Source organism: Salvelinus alpinus, chromosome 19, assembly GCF_045679555.1.
Source record: "Salvelinus alpinus chromosome 19, SLU_Salpinus.1, whole genome shotgun sequence".
NCBI lineage: Eukaryota > Metazoa > Chordata > Actinopteri > Salmoniformes > Salmonidae > Salvelinus > Salvelinus alpinus.
The window spans coordinates 8,716,384-8,728,317 of NC_092104.1; the positions used below are offsets into that span (position 1 = coordinate 8,716,384).

Here is an 11,934-nt window from a genome sequence, read left to right on the forward strand (position 1 = left end):
AAAGTGGAAAGACTTTTTTTTCTGCCACAAGAGGGCGTAGCAGACTGAGTAGGCTACAACAGTATCCCTTGTATTCCCATGGCAGGGAAAAGATTGCGCCAAATATAATATTAGGCCTACATTTTAAAAACTCTGAGATTGAGCCTGACTTGGCAGTGGCACTCACTCAGCCTCCACTCCAAACTAGTGTTCACCAAAAATATTTTATCTTAAAAGCAGTGTTTACCAAAACCATTCCGGTTTATTAAGAGAGGTGAAAGTCTTTGTTCCAGGCCAGCATAGCAGCCTACACCTTCCTACCTCAGGCTAGGAAGAGTTAAATAAATATCAGTTGAACCAGAGGTGCGTGTGTGTAATAAACCATCAGCCCATATTATATAATGTCTGTCACCTGCTCTCCTGGACCAAGTTTTTTGACAGCTGCTTTATTATGAAATGTTCTAATCTAATACATAACTCCTTAGCAACAGAGTATGAGTGACAATACCACCAATTTATTGATAAACTCGTATGAAAACTCAACTGAAATTAATAAAATAAGGCAAAACACTGGAAAATATTTATGTTGTTTAAATAAAATGTTACAATGCAGGTATAGTAGCCAATGAATCGGACATAATTTACCTAATGCAAATGAACGAAAAAAATATAGGTTTATATTTGCAGAAATAAATTAACAAATGATGTATCCGACTAGGTCCATGATCGGGTCGGAAATGTTTAAATTCCGCGAAGATAGCACTGAAATACATAGGCTATAGGCTTTTTAACCATTCATTACTAATACATCATCTATTGTAGGGCTAAACATTTAAGTCTGAGAGGTTTGGAATCCTTAATCATTATGGCCTATATGCCAGGGTCATTCAATAATCCACCCATAGACATTGTGAAGCGACTTAGATAAAAGTCTGTCGATGTGTCCTTGAGCAAGGCACTTATCCCTAATTTGCTCCAGGGGCACCTTACTACTATGGCTGACCATGTAAAACAACACATTTCACTGCACCTATCCGATTTATATGACAATAAAACATATATATTATATATTTTAGATCGGAATTTTTACACAGTTTTGACCTTGACATTTTCAAATAAAACAATTCTTCAAAGTAATAAAAAAATCGACTACTTTTAATGATTAACTTTAAACGAAAAACGTGTGCTCTTTCTTTGCATCACGTTTGAAATCAAAATGCCACACCAATTGAAAGGGAACGTCCAATGATGCTGAATCGCACCGCCTGTAGCCACTGCCTGTTTCCTAGTCCTCGCAGAAATTGGCCCGAGCGCCAGTGGTGAGATCACGCGTCCCCCCTCTGGACACGCCCCTAAGGACCGTCGCCTTGGAAACGAGGCGTGCCCAAAGCGCTCATGTAGAAAATCTCCGATGCGATTGGCTAATGAACCGGATGACGCATTCCCATGCCATCTCTCCACGCTCATACAGTAGGAAGCCCGCTCTCCATTGTCTCAGCCCGAAAGCTGTCTCTCAAGCGAGCACGACCATTTGGGAGCTTGTGTGCATGTAAATTATTTATTGTATCAATAAAAATATGCACACTGTATAGGCTAATCTGTACTCGGGCTCAAATTCATCTTCAGACAGAAACCGGGATTTAAAGCAAGGACGATCGGTTTTAAGCGAGGGTTGACATCGGCTTTTAACTGTATCCATTTAGCTGTCTTTGAGACTTTCTGACACAGGTAAGCAGTATCCGATCCTATTGAACATGCTAGATATTTACACCTGTGTGGACTTGTGCCCAATATTTCCGCTGGATCGTTTTTTTCCGCACCTATTTCTAAGGGTTGTTTTGCAAATTCTGGGATTGCACACACAGGCAGTCAGTGACATAGATATGGCTGCCATCTTCCTCTCTATTAGCAGTAGAGACATTATGTAATTAATATGTTAAAAACCTAACACCGGTATTACCGGTATCAGACGCCGCTATCACTAAGCCTACGATATGTTTTGCAATACATGGTTTGTTGGTCAGAAAATGCATGCACAGACTACAACATTCGTTATCTTGCATTTGTAGCACACCCCTTTAGAACGCTCGCTCTAGTACCGAATACGATACCGTTTTTTGTAGGATAGATAGAGCCGTCTCCTTGTAGCCCAGACTATACTATAGTATAGGTACAGCAGATAGAGCCGTCTCCTTGTAGCCCAGACTATACTATAGTATAGCTACAGCAGATAGAGCCGTCTCATTGTAGCCCAGACTATACTATAGTATAGCTACAGTAGATAGAGCCGTCTTCGTATAGCCTACTGTATTTGCTGTGGCTGGTGTTTCTTACATTTTTAGTTAGCGATGATAGACAGCGACTGTTCTCGCTCTGTCATGGTCGGATGATGTTTGAATTGCATCCATGATGATGCCTATGATGAGGCCATTAGCGTCCCTTTCTTATTGGTTGATGCTGCCAGCCGGTATCTAAGGTGTGTCTGCCGCTGACTCGTTCAGTCAACGTCATAAGTCGCTCTGGTGAAACTTGCTGTAAACCTTATTATACATTATAAAAATCAGTTTATTTTGGTTAATGCTGTGTTTTATAAACTTGTGGATCAAGGTTGTGATACTGTTTTTTTTTTTATGTTTTTTTTTTTACATCTTCTTGAAATCGTAAAGGTTTAATTTGTCATGTTTCTGCTTTGGACTTCAACATATTGTTCAGTCATAGCTTCCAGAGAATTGCCTATTTAAAAAAAAAACTGAACTTAAAGATGGACAAGTATTTCCTAAATTCCTCTTGCATCATCAGAAAGCGTAGATAGCTTAATCCCTGTCCTCTCCTATGCATCATGACACCATACAGTCAGTACCATATAGGTATATAGGCAGTGTAAGTGTATAGTACACTACACAAATTGTAAAGAAAGGTTTCGGTGTATATATGAGAATATTTGGTATAGTAAATAGAGTGGCTGAAACGCAGCTGATGTTTTTCCCGTCCAGTCAGTGTGTGTGATTGAGATACTGCATCAGATACAGCCTATTGTTGTATGACCAATAAAGGCTAATAATAATTAGCTAAAATAGGCTCCTGTATTTGACTCACATATGTAGTGTAACCACGTGTCTGACTCTGAAACTATCTCAGACTTCATTTCTTGTTCCTGAGTAGGCGAATTGGGAACTTGGAAAGTAGCACCGTTCTGTGATTTTTGACAAATGCGCTCGGTCTGGTCTCCACCCTGGTTTGAGTCAGTGTTTCTGTATGGGTTACTCTACTCTCTACCTTCCAGGAAGTCTTCCTCCTCTGTTGGCTTTGTCATCGTCACCACAGTACAAAGATGAAAGAGCACATCAGTTCAACTAATAGATGACGACCCTATAAAGTTGAAGGGACACTGCGGTCCAAAATAAAATACAAATACTAGCTATGTTTCTGGTCATTTGTCAACATTGCTGTTGGTGTTTCTATCCTCTCAGTGACTTTAAACATTTCGACACTAAGCTTTAGTATTGATAGTATTTGATCTCGTACATAGGTTGCCACAAAACAAAATACTGCTCTTCTCTTCTAGGATGCCACTCTCTGTTGCCTCTGTCAGAGTTGGAGTGGGAGTATCAGTCTTTCTTTTTGTCTTTTTCTAAAGCACATTCACCGTCCCCCAACCCCAGCCCCACCATGCTGACTGGTCTGTTCCGTATGCACGGCATGCTGGTGGCCTCCCACCCCTGGGAGGTGATCGTAGGCACTGTCACCCTGACCATCTGCATGATGTCCATGAACATGTTCACCGGCAACGACCAGATCTGTGGCTGGAACTACGACTGCCCCAAAATGGAGGAGGTACGGAATCTGGATGGATGGATAATACTGTGCGGGGGTGCTGGAGGGGATACCTAGTCAGTTTCAAAAACCAAGTGTATTCAACTGAAATGTGTCTTCCGCATTTAACCCAACCCCTCTGAATCAGAGTGGGGGGGGGGGGGGGGGCTGCCTTAATCGACGTCATCGGCACCCGGGGAGCAGTTGTTGTTTGGGGTTAACTGCCTTGCTCAAGGGCAGAGAGGCAGATTTTTCCACCTTGCCAGCTCGAACATTCTAACCAGCAACCTTTCAGTTACTGTCTGAATCGCTCTTAACCGATAGGCTACCTGCCGCCTCATAGAGCCATAGACTTATGTAAGAAGGGCGGTACAGGGCTAGGAAGGATGGATTTAATAAGGGGGAGAAGGAAAGGGTTGAGGCATAGAGGGGTAAAGGGGTGAGGGGGGTGGGAGGAGGAGTGAAGGCCTTTGTAAGACTATAACTTGTAAGAACTATCGAGGCTACAAGGGCTCCTAGCAACCGAGCCCAGGGGCCTATACTGTAGTGTACACTTTCACCTGGTTACCATATATGGTTTGGAGGGTACGTACACACTACTCTTCATTGAGTACAAGTAGGATAACTAACAAAAGGTAACTTGTTCACAGTACATGAGAATGCCATTTTAACTTGAGTCAAATACATTTGATTTAAAGTGCATTTTTCATAGGTCACATGTTTTACACGTCCATCAACTTGTCTATTTTACAACATACAGTAGTTAGGCCTACTTTCTGTTCATAGTACTTTTAGTTCCTTGAGTTAATCATCAGCGTTTCCTTTAGTGATTTAAAAAAAAAATGACTTTTATGATTGACTTATCTCATTGATTATGTTGTCTCTGCCTCGCTTTCAGCTGGTTCTAAGCAGTGACATCATCATTCTGACCATCACACGGTGCATAGCCATCGTGTACATCTACTTCCAGTTCCAGAATCTACGGCAACTAGGTTCCAAATATATTCTTGGTGAGCATTTACTGTAAAAAAAATCCTGTAAATATACTGTAAAATATACTGTAAAATACACGGTCAAATGAATCTTGCAAGTGACATAAAATATATTCTAGGTCAGCATTTGTTTATACTGTAAATATTCTGTAAAGTGTAAGTGTAAACTTTACACTTACACTTTAAAGTCATGTAAATGTAGCGTGTTCATCTAAAGTGAAATATATTACAATATCAAAATATATTCTAGGCAAGCATTGTCATTCAGGGCAAGCAATATTCAGTTAAATATACTGTATTATAAACGGGTCGTTCAAGCCCTAGATGCTGACTGGCTGAAAGCCGTGTTATATGAGACAATATACCACAGGTATGACACAAAACAACTTGTTTACTGTTCTAATTACTGTTTATAATAGCAATAAGGTTTGTGGTATGTGGCCAATATATCACGGCTAAGGCCTGTGTCCAGTCACTCCGCGTTGCAGAGTATAACACCCCCCCCCAGACATTACTTAAATATATACTGTACGTTTGAATCTAACCAGTTGCATTTCTTACAATATCAACTTTGTTTTTAGGTATCGCTGGACTATTCACCATATTCTCCAGCTTCGTATTCAGTACTGTCGTGATTCACTTCCTGGATAAAGAGCTCACTGGCCTCAAGTAAGTAAACCCAGAGAACAGTACAATAAACAATGTTTCTGTCACTATTGATGTCGTATGTTGACTGTTCCCAAGCATCCACACATTGCTCCCGGTTTAGACACGGTTACAGTAGGCTATATACTGTTTTTCAGTGAATGTATGATAGATAAAAACATCTGATAAATGGTTTATGTTATAAGACATGTTAATACACTCTGAGCCTCTATTTTCCTCTTTGGTGTTGGATTAGTTGGCCTACTGTAATATCACCAAGATTTGTAATGGAGGTTATTTAACCATTTGTCTAATTACTATAGAGGAGTAGACAGAGAGAGGGTTTCCTGTTGACATCTACTGTTGTGCTCCGTTCAGTACTACTGTAGCTCTTCAGAAAATGTTTGAGTCTCACACACAGTCGTCCATGTTGTTCTCCAGTGAGGCCTTACCTTTCTTCCTGCTTCTGATCGACCTCTCCAAAGCATGCGCTCTCGCCAAGTACGCGCTCAGCTCTAACTCACAGGTACGTGTCACTTCATACTCCCGTGGAAACAGTAGTAATATACAATACGTTATTTTGTTATTATACAGCTGTTATATGCTTTTGTAACAATTTTTTTTTGTGATAGCGACACTCTGTAGTAGTGACCCGTGTTGAAAAGGCTTAAAAGGATTTCATAAATCCGTTTTGATAAATGTATTAATGAATTGATTACCCGTGTAACAGGACGAGGTGCGCGACAACATCGCCCGTGGCATGGCAGTCCTGGGGCCCACGTTCACTCTTGATGCCCTGGTGGAATGCCTGGTGATCGGGGTGGGCACCATGTCAGGTATGGAAGGGAGCATGGAGCACCAGAGTCCTTATATAGTGTAGTAAATTTGACCAGAGTTGGCTGTACAGGGAATATAATATCATTTTGGATGCAGTATTCCAGGTTTAATTGATGGACTGATTGATCTTCCAGGTGTACGACAGTTGGAGATCATGTGTTGTTTTGGCTGCATGTCTGTCCTGGCCAACTACTTTGTCTTCATGACGTTCTTCCCTGCCTGCGTCTCCCTGGTCCTAGAGGTAAGGGTTAACACACACACACACACACACACACACACACACACACACACACACACACACACACACACACACACACACACACACACACACATCCACAAACACACACACACACACACACACAGCCACACAGACTCACACACACACACACACACATCCACAAATACACACACACACACACACACACACACACACACACACACACACACACAGCCACACACACACACAGCCACACAGACTCACACACATCCACAAATACACACACACACATCCACAAATACACACACACACACACACACACACACACACACACACAGCCACACACACACAGCCACACAGACTCACACACATCCACAAATACACACACACACAGACACACATACACACACACATACACACACAGACAGCCACACAGACACACACACACACAGACACACACACACACACACAGCCACAAATACACACACACACACAGACACACACACACACACACAGACACACACACACACACACAGACACACACACAGACACACAGCCACACACACACACAGCCACACACACACAGCCACACACACACACACACACACACACACACACACACACACACACACACACACACACACACACACACACAGACACACACACACACACAGACACACAGACTCACACAGACACACACACACCCACAGACACGCACATCCATACACACGCGCACACACACACACACACACACACACACACACACACACACACACACACACACACACACACACACACACACACACACACACACACACACACACACACACACATGTCAAATGAAATGGGTGTAAAATGAGAGGTAGATGTGGAAGGAAAGGAGAGCCATAGAATGAGTAGAAATCTAGACTAAATGCCTTTAAGCAACATGATGAGACAGACACTAAATGCCTTTAAATGAGACAAACACTAAATGCCTTTAAGCAACACTGAGACAAACACTAAATGCCTTTAAGCATCATTATGAGACAGACTCAGTGCCTATGACAGGTTGTGTGTGTGTGTGTGTGTGTGTGTGTGGATACTGACCTGTGTGTGTGTGTTCTCTATTCAGCTGTCCAGGGAGAGTCAGGAGGGTCACCCCATCTGGCAGCTGAGCCACTTCTCCCGCGTGATGGAGGAAGAGGAGGATAACAAGCCCAACCCTGTTACCCAGAGAGTCAAGATGATCATGGTAAGACTACACCGGTGTGTGGTGTGTGGTGTGGTGCGGTGTGTGTGTGTGGTGTGGTGTGGTGTGTGTGTGTGTGGTGTGTGTGTGGTGTGGTGTGGTGTGTGTGTGTGTGTTAACGTTGCTGTTTGCTCTCCAGTCTCTGGGCCTGGTAATGGTGCACGCCCACAGCCGTTGGATCGCCGACCCTCTCTCCCTCAACTCCAACCTGGACGTCTCCCAGGTGGACTCCATGTCCCTGGACAACCATTTACCCAAGAGGATCGACCCCGAGAGACCCCTCTGGCAGTTCTACATGTCAAGGTGAGTTCTACCTGGAATTTTTATTCACTTCTGGAAATGACGAAATTTAAATGGAATTGATTCCACCCCTGGACTGTGACTTGATCAATCAGTTTCAACAGTGAAATGTAAATGTATGTGACATTTATTAAAGTACAATCCAATATTCTCTTCTGTTATTTAATCTGTTGTTTTATTCTTGTTCTCCCTCCGTCTGTTGTGTCCCCAGGTTGGCCAGCATGGATATAGAGCAGGTGATCTGTCTGGGTCTGGCCCTGCTGCTGGCCGTCAAGTACATCTTCTTTGAACAAGTAGAGCATGAGTCCACCCTGTCTCTGAAGAGCCCCCTGTCCCAGGGGCCCGACCGTGCCCCCCGCTGGAGCACAGACCAGTGCTGCAGGAAGGAGGTTGCCCCTCCCCGCCCCCCCAAGTCCCCCCTCAGGACCGCCACCCCCACACCCCCCGCCCTGGCTGAGGCCACCAAGGAGGAGAGAGGTACGGCAGGGAGGAACAAGACGTGGTGTTATGGTGGTCTGGAAAGGACTGCGAGAAATGCGTTGATGAGAAATGCAGTCGTATAAGCTGGTAGCGTAGCTAGCATACAGAAATAGATGGAGGTAGTCAGTCGTTTTTAACTAATGCAGTTAATTGGGGACGATAACATGAACATGTATTGAGGTTGACATCTATACAAACATTGTACTCCAATTTTTACCTCAACATAGTGTGAAATGCACATATATACAATAGCCTAAATGTAGGTTAATTCTGCTGGGGTGCAATGAGGAGATTCAGGATCTTTCCCCCAGCCGTTTCCATGGCATTTCCATTGTTTTGGTCGAGTTCCATTGACCTCTTTACTGCATCAATACATTCCTTACGGTGCTGTCTAGCTCTAGAGTAGATCTCAACAAGGTGAAACTCTCTCAGCCTTTAGGGCTTTGCTCTGAACCCGTTGGTTAACTTAATTATCGCGTTCCGTCCCTCTTTTTCCCCCTCCTCCCCTCTCCCCCCTCCCTCCTCCTCCTCACCCTAGCCGAGGTGATCCGGCCGCTGCCTACCCCGACCACCGAACCCCAGCCCACCTTCCGTCTGGGCTCTATGGAGGAGGAGAGAGAGAGCAAGGCGGAGTGCCCCAGAGCAGAACCCTCCCAGCCCAGCCTACCCTCAGACCCCAGACCATTGGAGGAGTGCCTGACCATCCTGAAAAACCCTGAGGTATGGTGGGATGTACACGTACATAGCTATGGTCCACATGCACGCACGCACGCACACTCACATACACACACACCGTTTACAACCAGGGCTATGGTCAATTACAGTCAATTTCAGTGCAGAATGGACTGTATTACGTATGATAAGTCACTCTGGATAAGATGGACTAAAATGTAATGTAATGAAATGTAATGTAATGTAATGTAATGAAATGTAATGCAGAACTGATCCCCTGTTTCACAATGTCAATCCAACGACAGTTTCTATGGTGTCCACCTGTAGGGTGTATTGTATGTCTGTGCAGTAATAACCCCTTGCTACGGTCGATGGGTTTAACTATATCCCTAATGAGCTTAACTCACTTTACTCATTCACTGAGGCTCAACCTATTAGAGCAGGACAGTAATAGAGGACGTACATTCAGTGACTCCATCGTCGGACGGTCACCTGATCTACCTGTGACCCAGTGGAGGCTGGTGGGGAGAGAACATAGAGGCCAAGTTCCTTTCCAGCCATTACAATGAGCCCGTCCTCCTATTTTAAAGTTGTGGGGGGCAATGAGGAGATTTGGGATGTTTCCCACACAGTATCTTTATCCTACTTGTTTCCATGGCATTTCCATTGTTTTGGACCTCTTTACCACATCTATCGGAGGTAGATCAGGTGACCGTCAGACGATGGGTCACAGGTAGATCAGGTGACCGTCAGACGATGGGTCACAGGTAGATCAGGTGACCGTCAGACGATGGGTCACAGGTAGATCAGGTGACCATCAGACGATAGGTCACAGGTAGATCAGGTGACCGTCAGACGATAGGTCACAGGTAGATCAGGTGACCGTCAGACGATGGGTCACAGGTAGATCAGGTGACCGTCAGACGATGGGTCACAGGTAGATCAGGTGACCGTCAGACGATGGGTCACAGGTAGATCAGGTGACCGTCAGACGATGGGTCACAGGTAGATCAGGTGACCGTCAGACGATGGGTCACAGGTAGATCAGGTGACCGTCAGACGATGGGTCACAGGTAGATCAGGTGACCGTCAGACGATGGGTCACAGGTAGATCAGGTGACCGTCAGACGATGGGTCACAGGTAGATCAGGTGACTTTAGCTACACGTGCTGTAATGTTTGTTACCCAGATGTCACTTTTCATGTCACTTTTCATGTGAATCTGTCCACGAGAGATTACATGTACTGTAACTTTAAATGTTTGCACGCAGAAAGACCACTTGGCCAGGGTTTCTGAATAATTCTGATATTTCAATGTTATTACATACATTTCTTATCACCAAGATCCATTGCATTGTATAATACTCGAGACTGTTTGAAAAGTGCTTTATACATGCATTTCATTGGGTTTCATTGCATACTGCTGTACACAGAGTGTGTGTGTGTGTTTGTATTTGAGTTGACAAAGTCTCTGTGTGTCCTCCACAGATGGGAGCCCGATTCCTGAGCGATGATGAGGTGGTGGTTCTGGTCAACTCTAAACACATCCCTTCCTACAAGCTGGAGGCCATGATGGAGAGACCAGAGAGAGGGGTATCCATCCGTAGACACATGATCTCCTCCAAGCTCCCCAACTCCTCCGCCCTCTCCTCTCTGCCATACCTAGACTACGACTACTCGAAGGTGAGGATTTCTAGGCTTTTGTCTGAAGTTGTTGTGTGATTGATACAGTATGTACACCCAAAGGGCATTAAAACATCAATGCTTGATGCACAAAACAGTAATTCAGTTATTTGTTTGTATTTGCATAACCACCACACATACAGTACACAATGTAACGTTGATGGAAACTGAAAAACAATCTTTGTTGATGTTTTGGTTGCCAGGTGATGGGGACCTGCTGTGAGAATGTGATTGGATACATGCCCATTCCAGTAGGCGTGGCCGGGCCTCTTCACCTCGATGGGAAGCAGTTCCAGGTCCCCATGGCGACCACAGAAGGCTGCCTGGTGGCTAGCACCAACCGGGGCTGTCGTGCTATCTCCGTGAGTTACAGTGTTATATACTGCAATACAGCATACTGCACTAGACAATGGTAGAAGTACTGTATACCAGTAACTACATATGGAAGTATATATTAAACAGTACTACTAGGAATATTTCAGTGAAGTAGCTGTATCCAGTCTATGACCACCCTGACCTTTCCCCTTTGCCCCCTCTCCTCTCCCCCAGTTGGGTGGTGGTGCCAGCAGTCGTATCCTGGCGGATGGGATGACCCGGGGTCCTGTGATTAGGTGCCCGTCGGCCTGCCTGGCTGCAGAGGTCAAGGGCTGGCTGGAGAGCGACGACGGATTCCAGGCCATCAAGGACGCCTTCGACCACACCAGCAGGTCAGAGGTCAAACTGTCTGGAATAAAAATACTTTAGATTTAGGGGATATTGAGGAGGAGTGTCTCAGTTATAGAAATAGAATATAGGTGGAGTCTGTTATATAGAATGTGGGTGGAGTCTTATATAGAATGTGGGTGGAGTCTGTTATATAGAATGTGGGTGGGGTCTGTTATATAGAATGTGGGTGGGGTCTGTTATATAGAATGTGGGTGGAATCTGTTATATAGAATGTGGGTGGAGTCTGATATATAGAATGTGGGTGGAGTCTGATATATAGAATGTGGGTGGAGTCTGATATATAGAATGTGGGTGGAGTCTGTTATAAAGAGTGTGGGTGGAATCTGTTATATAGAATGTGGGTGGGGTCTGTTATATAGA

The 11,934-nt window shown here is 44.4% G+C and overlaps 1 protein-coding gene across 1 annotated transcript in view; it reads left to right on the forward strand.

The window, feature by feature from the left end:
* The first annotated feature begins 1,456 nt into the window (after positions 1 to 1,456).
* The window catches only part of LOC139544971 (3-hydroxy-3-methylglutaryl-coenzyme A reductase-like), a 15,347-nt gene continuing 4,869 nt past the window's right edge, over positions 1,457 to 11,934 (forward strand). Inside the window, exons 1-14 of the mRNA XM_071352228.1 lie at positions 1,457 to 1,707; positions 3,617 to 3,813; positions 4,691 to 4,802; positions 5,366 to 5,453; positions 5,871 to 5,955; positions 6,160 to 6,265; positions 6,401 to 6,507; positions 7,598 to 7,717; positions 7,854 to 8,017; positions 8,226 to 8,491; positions 9,033 to 9,214; positions 10,654 to 10,848; positions 11,052 to 11,210; positions 11,398 to 11,555. Coding sequence (XP_071208329.1) covers positions 3,649 to 3,813; positions 4,691 to 4,802; positions 5,366 to 5,453; positions 5,871 to 5,955; positions 6,160 to 6,265; positions 6,401 to 6,507; positions 7,598 to 7,717; positions 7,854 to 8,017; positions 8,226 to 8,491; positions 9,033 to 9,214; positions 10,654 to 10,848; positions 11,052 to 11,210; positions 11,398 to 11,555 — 1,907 coding nt within the window. The 5' untranslated portion in view covers positions 1,457 to 1,707; positions 3,617 to 3,648. The remainder of the gene's footprint in view (positions 1,708 to 3,616; positions 3,814 to 4,690; positions 4,803 to 5,365; positions 5,454 to 5,870; positions 5,956 to 6,159; positions 6,266 to 6,400; positions 6,508 to 7,597; positions 7,718 to 7,853; positions 8,018 to 8,225; positions 8,492 to 9,032; positions 9,215 to 10,653; positions 10,849 to 11,051; positions 11,211 to 11,397; positions 11,556 to 11,934) is intronic.